This window comes from Eulemur rufifrons, chromosome 7 (genome assembly GCF_041146395.1).
Source record: "Eulemur rufifrons isolate Redbay chromosome 7, OSU_ERuf_1, whole genome shotgun sequence".
NCBI classification, from domain to species: Eukaryota; Metazoa; Chordata; class Mammalia; order Primates; family Lemuridae; genus Eulemur; species Eulemur rufifrons.
This window is the reverse complement of record NC_090989.1, coordinates 87,009,159-87,035,920: the sequence shown is the minus strand read 5'-3', so window position 1 is coordinate 87,035,920 and position 26,762 is coordinate 87,009,159. Positions and strand designations below refer to the sequence as shown.

The 26,762-nt window shown below is 34.4% G+C and overlaps 1 protein-coding gene across 1 annotated transcript in view; it reads left to right on the top strand.

The window, feature by feature from the left end:
- Positions 1 to 8,046: 8,046 nt before the first annotated feature.
- The window catches only part of NAALADL2 (N-acetylated alpha-linked acidic dipeptidase like 2), an 899,092-nt gene continuing 880,376 nt past the window's right edge, over positions 8,047 to 26,762 (top strand). The window contains exon 1 of the mRNA XM_069471997.1: positions 8,047 to 8,089. Within this exon, the coding sequence (XP_069328098.1) occupies positions 8,047 to 8,089 (43 nt within the window). The remainder of the gene's footprint in view (positions 8,090 to 26,762) is intronic.

Here is a 26,762-nt window from a genome sequence, read left to right as displayed (position 1 = left end):
GGAGACTTTAATCCCCCATCTTTTCTTTAACAATGCTAGCTGGCAGGTAGTCAGCGGGAAAGTGGAAGTGCAGATTTCAGAAAGAAAACATTCTCAGTAGAAAGTAGTGGCCCATTATAATGTTGAACAAAAGTAGTTCTCCTGGAATCATTTTCTAGGAAAGCATGTTATGTCACTTTGACTTTATTTGGACAGGAAAAAAAAGAAAAGTAAAGAAAAGAAGGAAGAGAAAAAAGGAAAAAAAGAAGAGAAAGAATAATAAAAACAAATAAAAATTAAAGAAAACCTAATGTGACAAAATGATAAACTATTTTTCTCTGATTTCTTATAACTATTTCTCATTGTTGACACCTACTTTTGTCCTTACTTCATGAGTTAAAACTGAGGCACTTAGTGTTAATTTTACTAAGTGAATGTTATAGTTACTGTTTTTATTTTGAACATGTTCATCTGTTTTTAATATTTTAGGATGTTAAGTGAGAATAATAGAATGTATCTAAAGATGATATGAAACCTCACCTTTTACCTCAGCTTCACCTTGATACATCTGTCTACTAGTGGTAGAGAAAGCTGTTGCCTGGTGAACAGCTTTAAACATTGTTTTCATTGAGTTAGTATTTGCCAAATTCCTGCATTACAATTGGCATTCTTTTTTCTTTCCTTCTTTCCTTCTTTCTCTTCCTTCCTTCCTTCTTTCCTTCCTTCTCTCTCTCTTTCTTTTTAAAACTATCATGAAAATGCCGAAGCTTGGAAGATCTTTTATCTCTCAGCATGAATGACTAGGTTCTACTTGCAAAACATTATCAAAGCTGTATTAAATCATTTTAGGTTATGGAGATGCAATTTTTATTTTCAAGGTTGGTCATTTTATTTAAAGGTGTTCTGAGGAAATAAATTTTTCTTCATGCCAATAACAATACCATTTAAACATTTTCATTGAACTTTTAAAAATAAGAGAGAGAAATCATCCTATCACCATAGTGTTCCTATTAAACCTTGGTGTTCTGGGGTTTCAGCTATAGATTTTTGATGTGTCCTAAAATCCCCAAATTTATAAATTTGCCATTTTATACTTGCATCAAGCAGTTAACATACATATTCTTTTCCTTTATTGCTTTCCTTAGCTTTCCTCTTGAGGGAGTTCTGTCAGAGTTTGCTAAACAATTAGTCATTATATATAACTAGATAATTTTTGGTGTGTGTGTGTATGTGTGTATGAAGATTTAAATTGTACTTCATTTTTCCCCCTCTTTCAGATAATACTTAGATGGCTATCACATCTCCCTCTTTTTGGGGTGTCTTGCTCTGTCATCCAGGCTGGAGTGTGATGGCACAATCATAGCCTACTGCAGCCTCAAACTCCTGGGCTCAAAAAATCCTCCTGCCTCAGCTACAGGCACGTGCTACCATGCCCAGCTAATTTTCTACTACTTTTTAGAGCTGGAGTCTCACTATGTTGCCCAGGCTGGTCTTGAATTCCTGGCCTCATGGGATCTTCCCACCTTAGCCACATCCCACTCTTTTGGGGAGCATTGTATTAGAAAATGAGTTTTCTGGTCGAAGAATGGTTTTTGTGTTATGGAAATGAATTTAGCCTTCCCATTATCAGGGGACTTACATAGATGAGGTGGAGATAGCTTATAAGAGTATATTACTTTAAAATTTTCTGGCATTAAGTTCTTAGATCCCAGGATTTCATGCGATCCTCATAAAACGGTTTACATCACTGTGCACTCTGATTATAGGGTTGTATTCAATGTCTCATTGCATAGCTCTTCCAGAATCTGGAGTAGTGTTTTTCCCAGAAGCAAATTAGAATGCTTTGTAGTTTCGCTCCTACCTGACTTCCAACTTGGCAACTCTACATGTCTGTTATTATTAGATGAATCATTTATGCTTTAATTATGTGAAGTTACTTGCAAACCATCAGTAATTGTTAAACAACTGTTTTTTGTGTGTGTATGTGTGTGTATGGTAACATGTAATTTGTAGAGCTCCTCAGCTTCTTTATTTAATAAAATTTCAGTGGAAAGAACATTCAAATGACAATACTTTCTTGCCATTAATCAACTTATATTATTTTCTTAATTGATTATCCTTACTACTGAGTTACTTTCTTTTTTTAATTTTTAAAAATGTTTTAATTGACACATTGTAATTATACATCTTTATGGGGTATAATTTGATGTTTCGATACATATATATGTTGTATAATGATAAAATCAGGGTATTTATTTTATTCATCACCTCATACATTTATCATTTCTTTGTGGTAAGAACATTCAAAAGCCTCTCTTCTGGCTATTTTATAATATACTATACCTTAACTATCATCACCCTACTGTGTGTAACAGAACACCAACACTGTTCCTCTTATCTAATTATAACTGTGCTCATTGACCAACCTACCTCTTCCCCTCCCCAGTCTCTGATAACCGCTGTTCTATCTACTCTCTGCTTCTATTGATAGCAACTCCATTTTCTTTTTCTTTTTCTTTTTTTCCTTTTTGGGTTCCACATAAGAATGGAAGCATGCATGCATGCATGCATGGCTTATTTCACTTAGCGTGATGTCTTCCAGGTCTACCCATGTTGCCTCAAAAGACAGAATTTCATCTTTTTATGGCTGAATACTATTCCACTGAGTATCTACATCACATTTTCTTTATCTGTTCATACATTGTTGAATACTTGGGTTGATTCCATATCTTGGCTAATATAAATAGTGCTGTAATTAACATGAAAGTGCAAATATCTCTTTGACATATTAATTTCATTTCCTTTGGATTTATACCCAGTAATGAGATTGCTAGATAATGTGGTAGTTCTATTTTTAATTTTTTAAGGAATCTCCATATGTTTTCCTTAGTGGCTATACTAATTTACAGTTCAACCAACAATGTGTAAATATTCCTTTTTTTCCATATCCTGTTCACTCGTTTTCTTTTGACTTTTGGTAATAGCCAGTCTAACTGGAGTCAAGTGATATTTAATTATGGTTCAGATTATCATTTCCATTTCCCTGATGATTAGTGATGTTGAGCTTTTTTTTTAATGTACTTGTTGGCTATTTGTGTGTCTTCTTTTGGAAAATGTCTATTAAGGTCTATTGCTGATTTTGCAAGTAGGTTATTTGGCTTTTTGTTATAAAATTAAGTTCTTTATATATTCTGGATATTGACCTTTTGTAAGATGTATGTTTGCAAATATTTTCTCCCATTCTGAAGGTTGTGTCTTCACTCTGTTTCCTTTGCTGTGCAAAAGCTTTTCTATTAGATGTGATCCCATTTGTCTATTTTTGCCTTTGTTGCCTGTACTTTTGAGGTCTTATTTTAAAAATCCTTGCCCAGCCCCAATGGTCTAAAGTGTTTCTCTATGTTTTATTTTGTAGGATTTTACATTTAAGTCTTTAACCATTTTTAGTTGATTTTTGTAAATGGTGACAGGTAAGGTTCTAGTCTCATTTTGCTGCATGTGGATATCCAATTTTCCCAGCACCGTTTATTGAAGAGACTATCTTTTTCCCAATGTATGTTATTGGCACCTTTGTTGAAAATCAGTTGGCTGTAGTTGTATGAAATTATTTCTAAGCCTTCTGTTCTATTCCATTGTTCCATGTGTCCATTCTTATGCGAGTATCATGGTAGTTTGGTTACCACAGCCTTGTAGTATATTTTAAAGCCAAGTAGTGTAATGTCGCTAGTTTTATTCTTTTTGCTCAGGATTGATTTGGCCACTGTTGCATGGCTTGGGCAGGGGGCTGGGTAAGTCCCTCTTCACAGAGGCAGGCATTGCAGGAGATTGCTCTGTCTGGGGCTCCTTGTGGCATTGGCAGTGGATGCTTGGCAGGCAATCTAGGCAGTGGCCACAGGTGTCAGGGCTATGGGCATTCGCTCTACCCAGGTCTAGGTGTAAGGGTGGTATGCAGCAGGGGGCTGTATCTGGCTATCAGGTCCATGGTGTAGAGCTGGATCATGGGTATGATGTTGTGTGGGTCTGCAGGAGCATGGCCCATCAGCTGATGTGCAGGTACACAGGGGCATGGCCCACTGGCCGGTATGCAAGACTGTAGGAATGACACCTGTGAGTGTGGACCTCTGCTAGGGTCCATGGGGGTTTAGCACGGTGCACAGGGCTAGGGGACTTCTTCCATTGATTGTTGTGTGGGGCTGTGTGGGTGTCTAATAAAAGTGTCTCAAATCTTTCCCATGTATGTACCATTTCCTGGCTTCTGGTTTGTCCAAGAGTCCTCCCTACGGCTTCCATGGCCCCTGCAGGCCACAGAGAGACGAGAGGCTGCTGTGGAGCCACTTGGGGTCTCTGGGAACAGAGGAGCCTTAGTTTTGAACTTTGTCATTTTTTCCTTTCTGGAAAAAATCTATCATCTTCTCTATAATCTTTATTGCTAATCCTTGTCCTCCTTTGAAAACCTTTGATTTCCCCTTTATGATAAAGATAATTTTATTCATTTTTACATAATTCATTGAAGGCATAGTATGTGCTCGGAACTGTGCTAGGTGCTAGGGATATGGCCAAGAGTATAGAAAGGGTCTCAGGAATAAAAACTTACAAGGACAGAAATATTTAAGCATTGCAATAGTCCCCCCGATCTGCAGTTTCACTTTCCAAAGTTTATTATTTGTGATCAAATGCAGTCCAAAAATAGAAAATTTCAGATTGTACACCATTCTGTGTAGTATGATGAAATTTCACGCTGTCTATCCCACCCAGGACACAAATCATCCTTTTGTCCAGTATATCCATGCTGTATAAACCTGTTAGCCACTTAGTAGCCGTCTTAGTTATCAGATTGACAGTTGCAGTCTCACAGTGCTTGTGTTAAACTAATTATTATTTTACTTAATAGTCTTAAAATGCAAGAGTAGGGATGCTGGCAATTTGGACATGCCAAAAAGAAGTTGTTAAGTACTTCCTTTAGGTGAAAAGGTGAAAGTTCTTGACTTAATAAAGAAAGAAAAAAAAATTGTACGCTAAAAATGCCAAGATCTATGGTAAGAACAAATCTTCTATCTGTGAAATTGTAAAGAAAGAAAAAAAATTTGTATTAGTTTAGCTGCCACACCTCAAAAAACTGCAAACGTTACAGCCACAGTGTGTGCAAAGTTCTTAGTTAGAAAAGGCACTAGATTTGTGGGTGGAAGACATGAATAGAAACATGTTCTGATGGATGGCAGTTGGGTTCAGTACTATCTGCAGTTTCAGGCATCTGGTAGGAGTCTTGGAAGTATCCCCAGCAAATAGGAGGGGACTACTATATACTTACAATACAATGCAATAAGAGTCATGTTGAAAGGAAAAGTTTAGAGTTGTTAAGGAACATCTGAGAGCCATGTGAGCATGCATAGAAGGGGTCTCAATCCAGATTGGTTTTAAGAATTTCTGCATATGATTTAGTCAGGCAAAGGTGAGGTGAAGTTTTCCAGGCATGTACGAAACTTTCCAGAAATATTTTTAAAAACATCCTGGAAAAATTTCCAGACTTGTATAAAGGCCCAAAAGGAAGAGAGGAAATGTGTATGTACATGGTACTTTATTAGTATTGCAACTGGTTCAGTATTACTAAATATGTATTTATGTTACTTTCTGTGCATCTGCAAAAACTTTTTACATTTCTGGTGTCTATATTTTTACTTTTTTTTTTCTTGGCTCAAGAATGGGACTTCTTTATTTTACTTTCATTGTAACTTCCCACATGCCATAATTTGGCTCATAGATAATGAGTGTTTTATAACTGTTATTGACTAATTTTAGGTGCCTGGGGCAGGTATGCAAATACATTTCCAAGTTTTCCATAATGAGTGAGGATTGATCTGTGTATTACTCCTCTTATGGGGAAGTCAGAATGTGATGATTATAGTGTTTTATTGGCAAACATTCAATTTCAGGTTGTTTTTGGTAAAGTATGTAGCATAATATTAATTTATATGTTAGAATATGCAGTTGTACTAGGCAAAGGATTATTCTTTTCTGGAACAAACCACAACCTGGATTTAAAATCACAGGCTCCTGGCATTATGATGATATAATGGGCCTTCAATAATGAATAGTCCAGCTCCCTCGTATTACAGATGAGAAAACTGAGAGCCAGGGAAGTAGTAAGTGACAGATACAATTCTGAATTTGATGAGGATTTTTTTTTTTTTTTTTTTTTTTGAGACAGAGTCTCACTCTGTTGCCCAGGCTAGAGTGAGTGCCGTGGCATCAGCCTAGCTCACAGCAACCTCAAACTCCTGAGCTCAAGCAATCCTCCTGTCTCAGCCTCCCGAGTAGCTGGGACTATAGGCATGCACCACCATGCCCGGCTAATTTTTTCTATATATATTTTTTAGCTGTCCATATAATTTCTTTTTTTTTTTTTTTTTTTTTGAGACAGAGTCTCACTCTGTTGCCCAGGCTAGAGTGAGTGCTGTGGCGTCAGCCTAGCTCACAGCAATCTCAAACTCCTGGGCTCAAGCAATCCTCCTGTCTCAGCCTCCCAAGTAGCTGGGACTACAGGCATGCGCCACCATGCCCGGCTAATTTTTTCTATATATATTTTTAGCTGTCCATATAATTTCTTTCTATTTTTAGTAGAGATGAGGTCTCGCTCTTGCTCAGGCTGGTCTCGAACTCCTGAGCTCAAACGATCCGCCCACCTCGGCCTCCCAGAGTGCTAGGATTACAGGCGTGAGCCACCGCGCCCGGCCTTGATGAGGATTTTTTTAATGCCATGTTTGTCTTTATTTCTAATACTTTTGAAAATACCGGTTGTAGCTGTTTGCCATTTCTGTTGTTTACATAACTTATGTAACCAATTTGGTATATAGATTATTTTCAAATCGAAAGTACATAACTATAAAGGGAACAGTGTGAGCTTCAGATTTTTTTTTTAATAGTCTGACTAAAACCAAAAGTTAAGGAATTCTAGAAGGAGAAAATGGAGATTGTTTTTTATTCTAGGTACCTTATGGAAGACGAAGCTTAAATAAATTACCTTAATTTTGTGATCTCTTTCCTTTCTCACTTGGAAATGAATATTTAAAAATAAATCTCCAATTTGTAGCTCATCTTTGCTGGAGATTATTTTTGTTTGAGGCACAACAGTTAATCTAAGTTAATACTCACCATGTTCCTATTAAAAAGGCAATGCAAATATCAGTATTCTCCTTTTACAAATGAGGACCTTGAGGCATTCCAATATCGGATTGAACAGTTTCTTTAAGGTCTTAGTTAATAAGTAGTGCAACTGATGTCAGAACATGGTCAGTTATATCAGTGCTTCAGTTCAGCATTCTTTCCACTCGTCAGAACAAGAGGAGGGGGAAAAGGAAGGAGAAAAAGAAGAGGAATGGGAGAGTCACTTGTTTTATTATCTGTCACTCAAAATGTTTAGCACAGTCATACATTATTGCTTTCAATTTTCATACTAACCTTCTGAAGTAGATATTATTTTATTTTACAGTTAAGGAAACTAAGTCTCAAAGTTGTTATATTTGCTTATAGTCACACAAAGAGTATCAGAGATCTTCCAAAAACTGTCTTTATACCGCTGCACAAAACTAACTCCCATGCTATTCCTTATTTCCCTATGTTTTTAAAAAATGGATGTTGTTTAATTTACTTTAAGTTTTCTTTTAGCTCTCTAAGAGAAATAGATTGGGAACACTAAGGAAGAAAGAAACAAAACTGGCTCTGAACCATGGTGTGTTGATAGTATTGACACTCTTTCAGGGGAAAATAGAAATGCAGTTCTGTTCTAAAGGGAAAGTAGGGATTTAAAAGTTAATATCAAAACTGAAACAAAGCCATGTTTTGTGAAACACACCTTAATAGCAGTACATTGGATCAAAGGATGTGATCTCACTTCATAGTAAAACAGGTCCTGCAAGCCCAGGTAACTCAGGAAGCAGAATGGTAATTATTCACAGAAGAAAGCAGGTGGTATACTGTTACAATACTACAGTAGAAAGTCAGAAGGTCACAAAGCTTGCAGGGTAACTGCCTCAACTTGAAACTGCTTGGCCCCCTTTAAAAAGAGATAATAAAATGGGAGAGAATGAAGCAACTTTACCTAACCCGTCTTTGCAAGGTAAGTGCCAACAGCTTTAGAAATGTTCCCAATCAGAAATTTAAGCAGTATTGATTACGAAATGTGTGTATGTGTACATGCATGCGTGTGCCCACGGGTGCCCTGTCCTGTTTCAGGATGTTCTTTGGGGGTGGGGAAACGAGGTGGAGATTGCTGTTGATTTAGAAAAAGCATGTTGTCACTGTTTCGTCCAACAACTCAACCAACAAAGAATGACAAATTTGGTGGGAAGTATGGAAAGCCTTATCCTTACCCAATGGAATGCTGGAGAAATGGTACAACCAACTTCAAATGAATTTTTGTGTTGAATGTTTTCCAAAATTGACAGAATATTGATTTTTGTCTCTATCTGTGGAATTTTTATTTGTAATGAAGTTTTGCTATCTCTGGGGTTTACCTGCTAAGTGTTCTTACAATTAATACAGTCACTTTTTTAAAGGTAGAAAACAGGGGCTCACATGAAAGCGTATCAGTTGTAGAGTGCAGTTTATTTTACAGGTCTTACTTAATCAGACACCTTTGTCCTTTGAAGGGATTGGCTTTGTTGACATTGGCTTGACTAGGCATCCATGGGTAGGCTTATCAATAGAAACAAATACAAGGTGGCTCACACATTTTATGTTTTTGAGTAGTAAAAGTTCTTTCAATAAAGAAAAAGATAGAAATTGAGCCTAATGTATATTTATTGCAGTGATTTCTAGTTGTCTATTCTCTTGTGAATTATTTACCACCTTTATAAGTAAAGTTTTGATTCAAGCATTTTTTTTAAAAATCTACCTGATAATTACATTTTTATTGGTTTATGTTCTTCTGAAGTTACCAACAATATGCCACCAAGAAAATTTCTAAACCACCTAGTTTTCCATTAAATGCACATAATCAAACACATAACTACACCTATGAAATATAACACGCATGAGAATAACATAAGATGATCATAGACCTGCCTGGTCATAGAAGTATATCGTCCATCTTATAGTTCAATTATTATATTTTTTCTTTAGTTTCTTTAATCTTTTCTCTACTTAACCTGGTTAAGGATCCCAAAATCTTATTTTTTAATCTCCATTTGTTTCCTTAAAAAATTTTGACATACTGTTTAAAATGCTATTATAAAGCATTTTTTTAATTTAAGAGATTAAAAAGTCATTTAATTAATTCTATTGAAGAAAAACAAGGTAAAAGGCTCATTTCGCATGATTCTATGTAAATTATTTATTTATATGTGTCTTACGGACAAAATGGTATTATGTACATGATTATAAACATATACCTTAATTGTCTCTAATATTTTTCCCTAGAAAAGTATATGGGAAGCATCTAGATAGTTACAGTTGTTCATATAATAATGATCTTTTACAAAATGTCTGTGACTGGCAGCCACCTGAATAGCCTATTCTAGGCTCTGTGGGTGTATTACCTGTGGAATAATCCCCAAATAAACTTCATGTTGTCAGAAAAACATGCACAGCATCTAAAATAAGTGCTATAATAAATGATTTGAATGTCATGGTTTAAGGTAAAGAACAATGTGCCTTGATTTATAAACCTGTTGTATTAATATTTGGGGAACACTTGTGAGATCAGTTCTATGCTAGGATATTTTCCTTTGTGCACTCTGGGAAAACTTTTCACTAAAAATACTTCTGATTTTATCAGAGTTGAAATGTACCGTTGGTATGTCTACAAAAACTTCAGCTCTGTGTTCTTGGAATATTGAAATGCTTCTATTCCAAGTATTTGCATTAAGAATATTAAGGGCACCTATTAATCAGGTGAGAAATGAAAGTATTTCAGTTGGTTTTAAATTATTTCTGGGTTTCTTTAAATTATAAAGAAGTTTATAATGTGAGGATAATTTACAACTTTATTTGTATGCATGAAAGTAAGAGATATTCATAAATTTGTTTACTATCTTATAAAGCAAATCAAATATATCCTGAGTCTTAATTTATGGAATGTCATAGTATTATTCTGTTCTCTGTACAATACCTTATTTTATATTGATATTGAGTTTCAAAATGGTCAATGTAAATAAAAAAGTTATTTTGAAATGTTATTTAATTTTGCCTTTGACTTAAGAGTTTTTATAAAAAGATTCTGAAATTCTTTGAAGTAATACTAATTATTGTCAGGTGTCCTTACAAATGGATGTTCTTTAGTAGAAATAACTATTTTCAAGTACTATGTTTTATACATTAAACATGTGGATGGCTTAAGTTTTTTGGCTATGAGGATATTAGATTATAATATAGATTATCACTGAAACTCCATCATTTGCTTTGAATAATGATTTTTCTAAGGTCGTGTATGTGTATTGTCTATTCATTGTCTGTATTCATTGGACCATCTCTAGTTACAATTTGGAAGGCTAAGCATAGACATTATCTAAGATTATTCATTTTAGTGCCATTTCCTTTATGTCTCTGACCCAATTATACACTCAGGAAGCTGGCTGCATGTGCCCTGGTTAGTGGGGTTCGTATGCTGTCAATATTTAATGTTTCCAGTAGTATTGGGAACCCATTTTTTGTATGAATGAAAGTGAAGTCATTCCAATTTCACCTTCAGCTTAATGTAACTGATCTCTATTATCTTTTCAAACATAAAAGGCAATCTGTCCTTTTCAGTCCCAATGACAACATAACCCCACAGAGAATTATGTAAAGATATCATACATGAAGGTTCATAATATTGTCCGGATTTATAAAATGAAATATCCAGGGTAGGATAGAATGCTAGAATTTTTTTTCCCTAAACTTTGAATATATGAATAAAAATACATAAATAATATGGCACAAAGAATAGGGGTAAGTGTTTTTTAAGCAATGTTATTTGCTGAGGAAAGGAAGAATCATTTCCTTGCATAATCTCTGCAAACTCACATGTAGCACCAAGTGGAACTCTGTCAGTCTGTGCAGAAGTGGAGGGACATGGCTGGGGTGATGGGAGGGTCTCAGCTCCCCTCCTGACAGGCAACTACCTGGAGCATGCCTTAGGCTAAGCTTTCTTCAGAGTCCACCCTTGGGCATAAGGTAACTCTTCTCTGCCAGGAAGGACATGCATTTTCTACTTCCCCCAGATTATTATTGACAGGCAGAGTAAGTCCTAGTAAGAATTGTAAGAAGGGGAAAGAATCTATCACCATCCAGCTGTGGGCCTCACCCACTGAGTCCTTCCTACCTCAGAAACCCAGTCCCCATGAATTTTTAACATTTTCTTTCTCTTCTCTTCATCCTTGGTCTAAATGTGTCCAAGGCCACACAACTCCTTGTAAATGGTCTGATATACTAATTTGTCCTTGGGATTATTTGAATAAAAGCTATTTCTGAGTTCAATGCTGGGACAACCTTGTGAGAGAAGCTCTCTTTGAGTGGGGGCCTCCCCTGGGCTTTTCAACACACCCTATGTACTCAGGCAGCCAACTTAGCTGCTTGGATGTTTTCGAGCACTTCTAATAACAGCTCTCCTTCTTGCTTCGCTTCTTCTTAGTCCTCTAGCTCTAGAAGATGCCTACTCTAAAGGCTACAAAAGACTATGGCTCAGGGGGAAAAATGTTGTAAATATAGAGGAGTGGACTAGACCCTGCGGAATGCAGGGCAAGATAGTAAGCAGCGGGAGGAGAGAGCTCTTCAACTCACTGAAGGAGAATTTGGATGTCAGAGTTAGGAGAAAAAATCAGTGATCAGCTTGATATTTTCAAGCTAGAAAAGAGCTTTGAGTGTATCAAGTCTAATGTTTTCACTTTGTAGAGTAGCAGAGATCTTACAAAAGTAAAAAAAAAATGTCCTTGGTTTCACAGAAGCAGTTGCCATAACTCAGGTTTTCGTCCTGCCACCCAGAACCTGTAATTTTATGGAAGAATTTGGTGCATTATGTTTTAGAGGCATTTGTTTTCCTATTTTGAAAGGGGAAACCGGTCTTATAAACTCTTTCCACATTGACATCTTTTAGTTTCTATATTTATGGCTTTGAAAACATTGTTCGCTATTCAGTGAAGCTATTATTGAACTGGTCCATCCAGGCTTGGGTTTTCTCTTGACTGCATAAAAATTACAGTACCTTTTAAAAGACATTTCGTTAGTTTTCATTACTACCAGGAGAAGTTGGCTTGAAAGTTCGTGGGCACATGCATGCAGTGTTTCTCATAATGAGTCATTTTTTAGAAACTATACTAATTGTATTTAAAATAAGTAAAAGAAAAAATCTAGGCAAGAGGTGCCTGAGTGTCTGCTTTTTAGTTGCAGCCCCAGGGTAGCAGTACCGTCTACTCCAACCTGTTATACTGGTTTGGTGTGCATGTTTACTTTCTGTGGTGGGAAAAATATCTCTGCATTCATCATTGTAAACCATGCCTGTGAGTGCCTTGAAATCTTTCTAAAACTGCAGAGAGGACTAACCAGTTTGTGACTCTTCCTTCCCAGCCTATAGAACTTTAACAGCATTTTTAATTAAGAGAAGTGCAAGGAGCTCTTGTTTAACCTATTTGTGTTCCATGAGGAAGGCTTTCCCTACCCCTGAGTGATAGGCTCAAAAACTTGAAGACCTGAGGAATTTTGGAGTTGAAATTTAGATATTGAGCTAATAGGACATTTTGGAGGTGAAATTTCCAGAAGCTTTGCTGAAAAGATCTCACAATCTTAGAGCAAAATCAAGCACATTTGGAGCAAGTAAAATTGCCGAAAATGTCAAGGCATGAAGTCCCAGGTGAGTCTGACCTAAATAACTGAGTTAGGCAAAGGTGCATGTGAAAATGGGTTGGGGACATTTTGCAGGTACAAGGCCAAATCCTTGGAGCAGGCAAATGAGATTGGGAAGTGAAATATGAAGTAAAACATAAGAAATAGTTAATGAAATCAATGTAACTAAGCTGAGGATTTTTTTTTTTTTTTTTTTTTTGGCTTTCTAGATGGAAATATAGTCTTTATTAGAAATAAAATGGCAAGGAATGTACTTGAATGGAACATGAGATAAAAGTGGTTAATAATATTGTACTTAGTTAAAATCTGCTGTTGTAGGAAAAGCCAATGCTCAAACACTTTGAAATATAGTTTTTTCCTGGACTTTTAGATGATCTGAAAGACATAGTTTAATCCTCTTTGATTTAAATGATATTTTATGGTGATGAAATTCTTTCAAAGGGAAACATTTTAAGTTTCGATTAAAGTCACTGTAAAATCCTCTTGAAGAAAAGGTGATACATACCTAAGGGATGACATGATTGTTTAAACATTATTATTAATGATGCAATTAAAAATCTTCCATCTATTTAAAAGGTTGGATCTGTCTTTTAATCTGCTTTTTTTTTCTTAAAGAAATGGAACAAAGGATGCAGTAATAATCTGATGATTATAAGTTTATAAACACCATATAATTATGACATTATATGCTATTCTCTGGATTTTGGAAAGAGTTTAAACAAATTTAGCTAATTGAATAGGACAGTAAGCCAACCTTCTTTTTATTGCAGTTTTTTTGGGGTGAAGGTTATTAACCAAGCATATACTTGACTTATTATTGGAAAACATTATACTTGATACATAAGTGAAGGAAAAACAGGTAACTGATAAGATTGCAAAGAAAATGTCATTAGGATGAAAACACATAAAAAGGCATTGAGCTTCAGTTGATCCCTTGAGCTTCTCATCTCTCTTCAGGAAAAGTATGTGTAAATAGTTTTATTTGACAGGGCTATTTTATTGCTCTGTTGATAGATATGTTTATCCATCTCCACGGTTGAACACTTTAGAAGGCACTTTCTTTAATGCTTTTGGTAATTTATATTGAAATTCAATCTACCTGCCCTCTTTAAACCCCTGCTCAGTGTAACGCAGCTTGTATTTTGTATACTAAAAAAATGAGTATGACTTAGAGAATAGGTATAAAATTCTGCCTACTAAAAAAAAATTGAAAAGAGAAATGCTTTGAAAAGTTAACTACTAAAGTTAATGCAATTCATAGTAAAGATGCAAAAGGTGTGTGTGTACACCTGTTAAACAATTACGATCAACTTGGCTGTGTGAGTTGGGATCTTGGTGGATGATTTATTTTGAGACCGACTAAACTCTTGAAGTCCATTCCATCTCTGTGATTCTTTTTGTTTTCTCAAAATGAGTTCTTTTGAAAACAGGGCATGAGAAGCAGGGAGGATTGAAGGATTGCAGTGCTTTATCTTCCTCTTTGTTTATGGACCTTTAAAACAATCACAGACAAGTCTATTTTCCATTAAACTATTGATAAATCTTGAAAATTTCCTCATCACAGCCACATTTCTTGGTGGCAGGTTTCAGAGATGGAGAAATGCACTTTGCCATAAAAAGTGGAAGTTGCTTCCACTTTTGCTGATTCTTGGTATTGTTATAAGCACAAACAGGTACCTAAAAAATTATAGAGGAATCTAGGCATTTATAGGGAGCTTCATAGAGGAGATATAATTTGAGCTGACTTGGGCAGTTTTGATAAATTAGAATAAGTGGCCAGAAGGAAGAAAGTCTTTCCTGGCCAAAAAAATAGCAGAGGCAAGTCATAAAAATTGTATATATCTAGGTATTTGCTTGCTTTATTTCCTCTCTCATTGAAAACAATCAATTTTTTTTTAAATGTCTACATTTCAATAAGCTACAAATAAACAAACATAATAGAAAATAAGGTTAAAATATTATGATAGTTAAAATTTGTTCACAAAATATATGCCAGAACATTCTGAACAACTACCAAACAGGTCATAAATTTGTCTTCAAGCTTTCTGGCAGCCAAAAGAAAGTAAGAAATTGGGTTTTAAGATTTATGGTGTTCAAATTATGTAGAAATGTGCTAGTCATTTGAGAGATGCATAGATTTGTTGATTAAACATGGCAACAGAAATCAGAATCATTTCTATAGATGACAGGAGGTAAGACTAACTAGAAGAGAGGTTTTTTTATTAGACAACACTGAGAAATAAAGCTAAAAGAATTATAGAAAGAAGGAAAATAATGTTACTTAACTCATCTCAGAATCATGAATGAATGATTTTCTTTCTTTCATTTTTTAGAGTCGGGGTCTTTTTCTGTCACCCATGCTGGGGTGCAGTGGTGCCATCCTAGCTCATTTTAGCCTCAAACTCCTGGGCTCAAAGGATCTTCCCATCTCAGCCTCCCCAAGTAACTGGGACTACAGGCACACACCACCATGCCTGGCTAAGTTTTGTTATTTCTGTGGAGACAGGATCTTGCTGTATTGCCCAGGATATTCTCAAACTCCTGGCATCAAGTGATCCTCATGCCTCAGCCTCAAGAGCTGCTTGGGATTACAGGCATGAGCTGCCGTGCCCAGCTAGATGATTTCAGTTAACTGTAACATCCTACCAGATATTTGTCAGGAAAAAGAAAAATATACAGAAAAATTTTGAACATGTAATAAATCTGGAAATAAAAGGGAAGAAAAAGAAAACAAAAGAATAATTAAGAAATACAGACTTTGTAGGATCTAAGTATTTATGTAATTCACACTATTAAAATTTCAGAATATAAAAATAGGTCATTTTGAAAATTGGGCTTCTATATATAGTTTATAAGCATACTAAAGTGTCTCTTATAGAGTTCTTTTTGGATCGTATATAGGAGTTGTGCATTCATTTTGGTTAATGAAGAGTTTAGTACCGTCATTGTGGCAGATATGGGGAAGAGGAGATTAGAGAGTCAAAATAAAGAAGAGCACATTGGCATTTGATGATAAGGACTTTATGACCTTCAGATGCAATGAAGTAATGATGCTGCCTAAAAGTTTTTATTTTTTATATAGATAGGAATTTGGAATAAAAGAAGAAAATGTAATAAGAAAATACTAAGGTTTTCATTCTTCAATCTGATTTCTCATCAGTTTTAGGATCATATTTTATATTCTTTCCAGTTTCCCATTTGACCTATGTAAATTTCTTTTGGTTATCATTTTTTTTTCCTAGATTAGAAAACTCACAATATTGTCTGGATTTCTAGGAATTAGTAATTACCAAACAATATTTATCAAAATACTGTTAAGTCACAAAATGCATTTATGTGACTTAATAGCATAATCTTCAATAACATTGGTATCTATGTAATAGAATGTTCTGGAAAAATAGTTTTCATATGAAATTTGCATTCATCTGAATTGATTAGTTAATAAATGGTATATCTTCATAATCACATAAATAAAAAAGGAAAAAACTAGTAATTTGGGTACTAATTTAAGGAAGAAATTTACTAAGCATATTTGAATCTCACAACAATCCTGCCCTTCTCTCTTCATCTAACAAACATACCAAGCTGATCCCTTACTAAAACTTCTATGTACTAGTTGTTGCTGCTGAACTTCCTATGGTATGATGGTCCTTCTTATCATTCATTTATCAGATTAAATATCATCTCTGTGATACCACTTCTAGCATCCCAAACTAAAGAAGCCAGTCTCCGTCTTAATGTGTGATTTAAATTCTTTTAATATGTCACCATAAGCCCTTTCCCTTTTTTGTATATTTGTTTATTGCCTATATCTCTGCAATAAAATGTTCTCTTTCTGAGATGAAAGACCATAGCCGGCTTGTTTATTGTGATATTTCTAGTACCTAGATCCATAGCTAACATGCACTATGTTTTCAACAAGCATAAGTTTAATATGTTCAGAAAGAAACAAACATAAAATGCATGCTATTATTCCTATGTGTCTATGCAATTTACATTTATTCTAACATGAAGATTAGTTGAGCATAATGTAGCACTTAACATGATCAATACAAAACAAAAAAAAAGCCTTAACTAAAAAAAAAAAAAAAAATTGGCAAATGAAAATTGTCTTAAATTTAAAAGAGACCTTTTCCTAGCAGAATAGCAGTTGACATAGAATCTCTTTATTCTAAGAGATTAGAAGCAGTGCATTGTTATTCAAAATTAGAGAATTTGTTCCTCCTCATTTCGTCTAGTTCTATGTCATAGTGGCTCTGACTGGGGTTACCTAGATGAGCTCTTAAAGAATCTAAGTATGAAAAGACAAGGAAACAAATGAAACTGAAAGCAATAGAATTTAAGAAGACAAACTGATCCAAGAGTCAAAGTGGTGGTACTTGTTGGTGATGGAAGGCTAATTTGAAAGGATTGAAATGTGATGTTAAGGTACTATTTGGCTGTGCATCTAATATAATCACCTGGATAAATTGTGAAAAAAGATTGTTTTGGAAGAAGGAGAAATGTCATGGTTTAACCTTTGGATATATTGTATTTGAAATAATAGTGAGGGATCTAAATACTAATGTCTTCATTTATTATAATTTATTTTACATCATTGCTTTGTTTTAGACATGGAAGGTATGGTCCTTGCCTTTGATGAGTTCTCAGTTTTTTGCGAGATATAGTCATATGATTATTTATATTTGCATGTATTACGCATACACTCCTTACTGGGTGGTTATAGAGATTAAACACTAATATGTGTCAAACACAGAGCAAGCAGTCTGTGGCACAGTTTACGCTTAATAAGTGTTTTCCCTTATCACCACAAGCACCATCATCATTTTAATTTTCACCCTTATTCTCATCATTATCCATCATCTCATACTGATGAAGAGTTGAATTCATGTACTGATGATAGAATTTGAAGAAAAATAAATTTGAGGCATACTGAGTTAAGTTGGTATTTGCTGTGTTGAGTGAGAAAGTAGAAAAAGATTATGAAAACTCGTAGTTTTCCTTCTTGGATGACAGAGAGAATAGTGTTCTTAACTGATTTAGAGAGCATAACATTGGGAACAGTTTAGGAAAAGAAATATAATGAGACTTCTTTAAACAAATTATTTTGAACTATAATGGTATATTTTGATGAAAATATCCAAGACTTACATTATAAAAATGAGGCTAGACCCTGGGAGTGAGAGCTAAGATTATTAAAACTTTGGAAGTTATTAAGAGTTAAATGGTAGATGCCATTGTGCATAGGTGAAACTATACAAAGATGGATGTTAGAGTAAGAAGACAAGAAGAATGATGATAGAGTCTAAAGTCTGAGCAGAAGTGAAAGAAATTGAGATAAGTTCATGGGAGAGAGAGAAGATACAGATGACAGAGTTTTGGGGGAAATGCGTGGTAAGAATTTCTATAAAAAATGTGTAAAAAATATCAAATGACAGAACAGTCAAGTAGCTAGGATTTGGAGATTCAAGCCTGGAATTAAGGTGAGAATTGAGGAGAAACACAATTTGAGAATCATTAGAAATAAGGTGAAAGGAGAAGACTTAATTGTAGAATGAAACTTGAAGGAGCTTAAAATAGTAGAAGTTCTATAATAAAACCCTGGGAAATGACCATAGTTAGGGAGGGGTAGAAAGAATAGTGAAAAAAAGAGGATAGCTACATCGAAACAATTCTGTGAAGTAAATGTAATTTGCCCTTTCACGATGGAAACCAAATGAATCTCAATGAGGAAAAGAATGAATGAAGGTGCTGAAATAGAAGGGGTAAGGAAGATGAAGACTTGGAACACAAGAGTAACTGTAAAGAGCAGAAGTGTAGATTTCTCTTTCTGGAAGGAAGAATAGAAGAGTGAGTATAATGACAAATTCGCTGAGTTACAGAGAAGATTGGGTGATTGAGCTCATGCCAAATGGCCTACATCTTTGAAGCAAAGGATGAGTTTTTCCAGCCAAGAGTTAAGGTGGAGCTGCATGTGGAGTGTTGAATTCATGAAAGATAAAAGGATTGGCCCGCAGCAGCTGCAGTGAAGTTAGACAAGAGGTAGGGTCAGTGAATGTAGGAAAGCAACAGGAAAAAAAAAATGCAAGCTGATTATTAAGCCAGTTTTCAGAGACATGTGAGTTTATGGGAGTGTGTGTGTAGAGAGTATGTGTAGAGTGTGTTATTGGCTTTTCTGCAATTTAGCTAGAGATTGTTATTCTGAAATATTTAAACTTCATCATGTGCTACCACCCCGCAAAGCCTACTCCAGCCAGTTATCTTCAGATTGTGTGCCGCTGGACTGTTGCAGAACTAGAAGAGAAAGAGAAAGCACATTTCATTACAAATCTATCCAGCCTTTGAAAAAAAAAAAAATGGAACTACCCAGGTTTCACTGCCAATAAATTTTTATAGTAGTATATTCTCATCTGTGTAACATTAGAAAAGCATCCATATGTACTGCTGGCTAAATAGTATGAATGTGACAGACCTATGAGACTTCAAAATGATGGGGACCCATTTTCACTTGACTCTGAAAAAGGCAAAATATGGTTGGGGTCATTGTTTGTCCCCTCAAATATTTGAAGACACTTGGATAATTAGTGATTGACATTGGGGATTGTATTGTTATATTATTATTACCATCATTACTTATAGTGATAAAAACAAGGAACACAATTAGGTATTACTAAATGCCAGAAAGGGGCAGAGCTAGGATTTAAATCAAAGAGTATCTGACTCAATTGCCTCTAGACCACTATAGTTTCCAGGTCTACCATTTTAAGAGAGCTACCTTTAAAAAGAATAGAATGTTTGACGAGAACATTTCTAATATTTACCATTTATATCCACAAGCAAAAATTAATGACTGTTAAATTTTAGTACTAAAAAGAATAATATTTTATTCACATCCATTCTATGGCTGATGTGTTTCCTTTCCTATGGAAACTGTATTTTACAAAAATTCACATGACTTTATGCATACAATGTAGTGTTTTCTATTTTGATGCATCATGATTCCTCCTGTCTTACCTATCCTTACATCCTTATGATATTTCCATCATACCTACATTCATGACACTTTTATTGAAGGTGATAAAGCTCAGAAGAAGTAGTTGGAAGTAAATGGGTTCTACTAAATTCAAGAATGTTTTGACCATTAACCTTCAGTTTGAAGTTTTAGGTGACCACAAACTAGTATAAAGAAATATAGATTTACCTCTATGGAATATACTTTAAAGAGGTTTTTAAAGAATTGATGCTTTGCTGATGTAAAGGATATTTCCTGTTTAGTGTTTCTAACTTGACAAATTACATGTAAAAGCCATAAACTCCTTTATATTACCATAAACATAATAAAAAATGTTACACTACATAACTTTGACTTAGTCAATAATTCTAGGCTTAGCCTTAGGGTTAGAAGAGAAAATTATTCCTGTTACACATTTTAATTATGCTATAAACTTTGGGAAATAGTTATTGATCTTCAGCATCTGGCATCAGAAAGTTGTTCTGTAGCCAGTGAAAGTTTTCCATATAGGCTAAAAATGAAGGATTTTGGAAGATTTTTTTTGTATGTTAAATGTTAGGGGACCTAAAGATTATCTCCTCTAAGCATTTTTCTGTTGGAAACTAGAAACATAGACATTTGCATTAAGAAATATACTCCCTTGTTTTAAGAAAAAGATATTCTCTACTGGTACGCTTGATGATCTTTAATATTTTAATATAGAAACAGAACTAAGCAGGAAATCTTTTTTTCTAATTACATACTTTAAAGTTTCTCCAAGCTTATATAGAATGATAAACATTGTGATTATCATTTTAGAAGTGAATAATTCATAAATTTTCATCCTTAAACCAATAATATGGCTAAAAACCTCACTCTTAAGATTAAGCAGATATCTTAACATCTGTAACGATGATTATGATGATGATAAGAATAGTTACTATCTGATGAATTTTTATTAGGGAATGGGAATTATTATAAATATTTACATATATGGCCGGATTTAAGAGTCACATCCACCATGTGGAAATGGCCCTTCATTTCCCCATTTTACGGAGGGTCCATGACATTAAGTAACTTGCCTAGGATTATGTAGAAACTAGTCCTGGGATTTAAGCATTTTATAAAAGTTTACATTTTTAAAATGACATATGGGAAACATATGATGTGCAAGGTACTGATCTTGGGACTTTTATTTTGGTCACCTCATTTCATTCTCACAACAACATCTAAAGGTATCACTAGCTTTTAAGTTACAATATTTGTACAGGTCATTCTGCCTGGAAGCAAACAAATGGAAAGAGGGAAATTTAAGCAGAATACATGTTATCTGGTTCCTTCTCAAAGAATGAAGAGCTCTGCAGTTAAATAAATGGAAAGGATGTTATAGGGATAGGAAACCAGTTGTACAAAAGCATACTGTCATGACTAGTGTGTGTGGAGAGTTTCAAACATTAGTTCATAATACATGACCAGTAAACGTTAGGTGGCATAAAATATGTCTCCAGCTATTGATTGTAGTGCAGTAATAAGGCTAGCTAATTTTAAACAGAATGGATGGTAGTACGCTGTTTTTAATTCATCTCAGCACATGGGTGCCTAAATAATTAAGGCTTTGTGCCCATTCACCAGATTGCACGTGAGCACATGTTCACATTATAGATGTTAACTACATTTTGGGTGAGCTGCTTTTGTGGAAAGCGCCAGATTCTCTTCATGAATTTTCTCCTATCCGAGAACAAAATATCAATGCCTCTTTACTCCAGTCTCCCCTACTGATACTTATTGTGCCAAGTTAAAATACTTGCATAGTGGACAAGAAGGCAGCATAGGAATTTCCTGGCCCTCTTTCCTGCCAAATTGACAGGTTGCATTGCAGCAGGTGCACAGCAAAGCGATTAAGAATGTAAGGGTTGACAGAACATGTGTGATATGACTGTGAGTGTTTTATGTGAATGACATGTCATGGCAAGTATTGGCCTCATGAGATTATACCTGGGGCTCCGGGGTGTGAGGGCAATCTATATGTGTATAAAAGCATCATTGAGAAGGTGAGTGCTCAAAGAAAAATAACCTTGACTGTGAGTTTTTACATAAATGAAGTACATTGCAATGCAAGCTACATTTTTTTGTCACTTAAATATTTTACAAATGTTCTATTTATGTGAGTAGATGCAATAAGCATCTGTCTTAGATAATGTGATTTTTTGACTGCTGAACAACTTATTCAGCTGCCAAGAGGACAGTGAAAGCCTGCTTTGTTAAAATTCATGGGTGGAGGAAAAATTCCAACACCTTCCAATTCATTTTAAGAACACATTTAGCCCTCGGTATCAACCTCTCCATTTCTATTAATAGGATGTCTGACTGACTTCACATTTAACAAAATAAACTTAGTATAGATATTTTTGTCTTACTAATTTTCAGTAATGATAAAAAAGCAGGAGTGAAAAAAGTAGATTTTGGATGGTAGGTAAAATAGGCATTCACACACACACACACACACACACACACTTACATAGAAATCTGGGAGAGATATGGACTTCCAGAAACCCCTCTGTAGACAACCAGTTGACAGACCCCAAATTAAGTATTTTTGTGTTCTTGTACATTTTTAAGGAAGTTTATAGATATCATCAGATTTTTAAAATAATTCTAACACCATTAAGACGATTTCTAAAGTTTTTCTATATCTAAAATTGTATAGTTCATTTTATATTTTAACATATTCCTAAGACATACTAATTTTTATCCAGGGAAACAGATGTATTATTTTTTAAGAAAAAAATGTGTCCCTTAATTTATGATTAAAATAACTATAATTTGCCCTATAAATATTGTAATAGGAAAGAATTTTTGACATTTTTTGAATTTGTAAAAGCAATCTCAAATTAAAGCAATATATTGCCAGTGATGAATAAGGTGGAGTGTTATTTGCCTATTTTTCATTTTACATGGATCATTAAAACTAAATATGAAAGCGACATCTATATTTCTAATATAGAGATAAATCCTTAGGAGAAATAATAATACCTCTATACTCTCTATACTGCTTGTGTAAATACTTTAATTTTTAAAAATTTCCTTTTACTAGTATATTTAAAAGATAGGTAAAAGAGAAACCTTGAGTTCTTTTGGGAAAAATGAAATACATACTTTGAGAATTGTACAAAAACCTAACATTTTAACAAGATTTATTCCAATCATGGATATCATATTGTAGCAGCATGATACATTTGCACAAAAATACAATGAGAATCTTGTCTCTTCATTACTATATGTGAAAAGGTAGGGAAGAATACTTAATAAGATCTGGACTCCTATTCTAAGGCTCCAGTAGAGCAGAGAGAGAGAGAAAGGACCCATTGAAAAAAATTGCGAAGTAGTTGAAGTTTGTTTTTGTTTTTACTATTCATCTTGTTTGCTACATTTCCTTTCTTCCATGGCTAACTACCATCTAGCTTCTTTCCCCTCTGTCCCTCCTACCACATAACCTTTTATTATATTTTGGCATAAAATAAACCAAAAAATTCTTCACAGTAAATTCTTATAAATATTTGTAATGATTGAATTTTAAACATAAATTGAAAATATATTTTTGCATGGTATCACCTGTTCTGTGTTCTTCAAAAATGTTATATAGATAACATTGTCAGTATTTAAAGTTTGTGAGGTTTTGCTATTCCATCTCCCTAATTTTTCCTCATTCACTGGGTCATATGTGAAATTACACAGCCTGAGAATGTTTATGTAGCTAAAATCATTCTATTGATCGTTTTAATGATTTATTATCTCCATCTGTTACATGGAATTTAACAGCCATTTTTTTGGTGGAATAATCTGAAGGGGAAGTATTTTTCAATGGGAATCTTTCTTGTGTGCTGTCTTAGTTGGACTGAGCTTCTATAATAAAATACCATAGATTGGGTGATTTAAACAACAGATATTTATTTCCCACAGTTCTGGAAGCTGGGAAGTTCAAGATCAAGGTGCCAGCAGTTGCAGATCTGGTGAAGGCTCTCTTCCTGGCTTGAAGATGTCCAGCTTCTTGCTGTGTACTCACCTGGCCAGGAGAGAAAGCTCTGGTCTCTCTTATTATTATTATTAGGATACTATTCCCATCATGGGGGCTATACCCCCATGACCTCACTTAAGCCTAATTACCACCCAAAGGCCCCACCTTTAAATACCATCACATTTAGCCTAGCCAGCTAAAACTGCTTAAAATTGCAGAATAGGAATTTTGAGGGGACACAACCATTCAGTCCACAATGTGTGTCATTCCAGGAAGCTACTTAGTCTTACCTTTCAGCTCTATTTTCATATATTTTGTATCTATGTAGATATTTCTTTCTCCCCTTTCCATACCAAACTTCAGATCTTGGTAGTTCAGTACAGACAGTTAACAAATAAATTTATGAAGTTGTTCAATGTATTCTGAGATATAATTGAATTAGTTCTTCAGTTATCTTTAATTGAGGCCTTCTTTCATAAATCAGCATGTGGGGTTGATAGAGATTTCCTCAGTCTCTGCTCAATTCTCAACTCTGCCAATATCAGGCATCCAGAAAAGACTCTCCTTTCCCTCTACCCCCAAAAACTTGAACAATAAAAGAAAAATGTCAGCCATTTTTCAGCCATTTGTCAGCCATTTGAATACAGCCATTTAATTATAGGAATTTTATTACCTTTCACCTTTGATTTTGTGGATTCATTTGAGTTTTATTTCTACTCAGTATTATAAATATATTTTCCTTAGGTTAAAGAACCATAACTGTTCATGTCTATAGCTATTTTTAAAGTGTTTCAAGATATGTAATGTAGAATATGGATTAGAATTAAGTAGAATTGTAAGAGAGAAGTAGTAAGACCAATAGATAGCAGCTATAAGTCAAGAGATTTTAGCTGAGCGTAAGGAAGTACTTACATGTATAATTTAAAGATGGCATTATTTTTCCTCATAAGAAAAATAGACATTTACTATCAAAATATGACAGTGAATTCCTTATAAACAGAAATAGTCCAGTATAAGTTGAATAACCACTAGTTAAGGATGATATAGAGGAGACTCATGTAGTTAGATATGGTGATTTTTTTAGTGCCCTTCCAAAACCAAGAGTGTACTTTTCAAATATTAGCTTCTATGTATGCATTTGTCATGGAATGAACTTTAATGAAGAGCACGAAGTGATATACTGGACCCCTCAAATTTGATTACTTAGTGTTTGACTTTTAAACAGCATTACAACTAACTCTAACTATATAATAAAGTGTACAAAATCTAACAAGATCTTTGAAAATAAGGAAATTTCACTTTGAGAAAAAACAGTGTTTACATGATTATAAACAATGCATGTGCAAGATTATTGATTAGAAAAGTGAGAACTTAGATGAGAAATTTCTATATATTAGTTAATGCAAATAATTTTTCCAAGTAACTTTTTTTTCCTTCACCTTAATGGGTCTACTCACTTGAATTATTGTCCTCTGAGGAAATTTATGGGCTAGCCAGGTAAAACTGCTTAAAATTGCATGAGAGAACATGTTGCTGTGAGAATTCCAAACCATTGCAAAAATCTACATGGTTCGGATTTGGTTTTTAAAAGTACCTTAATTTATAGGTTTTGCTTCCTGGGATTAAGTGTCTTAAATTACACCTAGAGTCTGTCATTGTTGTTTAATCCATTTATGGGGATGAAATGACTTTCTAGCCCCCTTCTGATTTTCCTTAACCCCCTCTCCTGCTATTCATTTAAGAAGTCATATGATCTCTAACTCTCTTTCCCATACTTAGTGTATTTCAGAAGACACATGAGATTTAAAAAATGGCCAGTTCAAAAGGGGCTATGTATCTTTTTTTTAAAGAATGCCTAACTAGAAGATGTACTGCCATGCTTTCTTGCTTCAATACTAATATAAAATCCTATATTACTATCTTTTTTCAATCGCAGTAAGCATATTTAGCTAACGTTATTTTACATAGCTCTGCATTAGAAAGATCTTATAGCTTTTCCAGCACAGGACAAGACAAAATAGCATTGTTTTCATGGTTGTTGTTGTTTGTTTGTTTTTGAGTTTATACAAGCATAAATGGTAGCCTTCCAGCACACAAATAGAGCTTTCAAGGTATTTCTTTCTTACCCAAATACATGTCCTTCTATATTTAGTTTATTCATCTTTGTTAATATGGAAAGGAGAATTAAGATAAATCTATTTTATTAAGGAACACCTTAACTATAGATAGTCTTAATTGTAAAGATAAAGAAGAAACCCAATTTTGCTCCCTCTTAATCTTGTCAAAGCCAGATTTCCTAGTTAATCCCCTTCATTGTAGATCAGCACAATACTGTCTTCAATCTAAAAGCAGAAAGAATTGGTTCTTATTTTCAATGACCTTGTCTTTAACAAATGTTCTTAAATGGCTTTTGGTTGTGGTCTCATAGCATGAATTTTAAAAAATTTCAATATTTTGATTTTTCCCTCTTGAGGTAAACACTTTATTCTTATTTTGAAATAAAAATTTTCTTTTCCATAAGATTTTTGAATGTCAATGCATTAGATTTTTATAAATCTAGCAATGTATTTTTCATGACTGCTTGCTTCAAAAGAATGAAAAAAGTCAATATTTATAAATTCAAGTGAATAAGATGTTATTCATAATTGCTTTGGCTTCATTTTGGAAGTAATTTTATCTTCCAGTTGTTCAACCTAAAAAAAAAAAAAAAACCACAAAAAAAGAAAAAAAAACAAAATCAAAGCATCTTTATTCTTCACAGCCTACTTTTAGTCTATTGAAAAATGCTAATATCTCTGCCTTCAGGTACATCCAGATTTTGATTTCTCTCCACTTCTACAAACACCATCCTGGTCTCAATTGCCATCATCTCTTGTTTGCAATATCTGGATAGTCTCCTAAATGACTACCCTACTTCTTCCCTTGTCCCTGCACAGCTTATCCTTAACACAGACAGCCACAGTGACC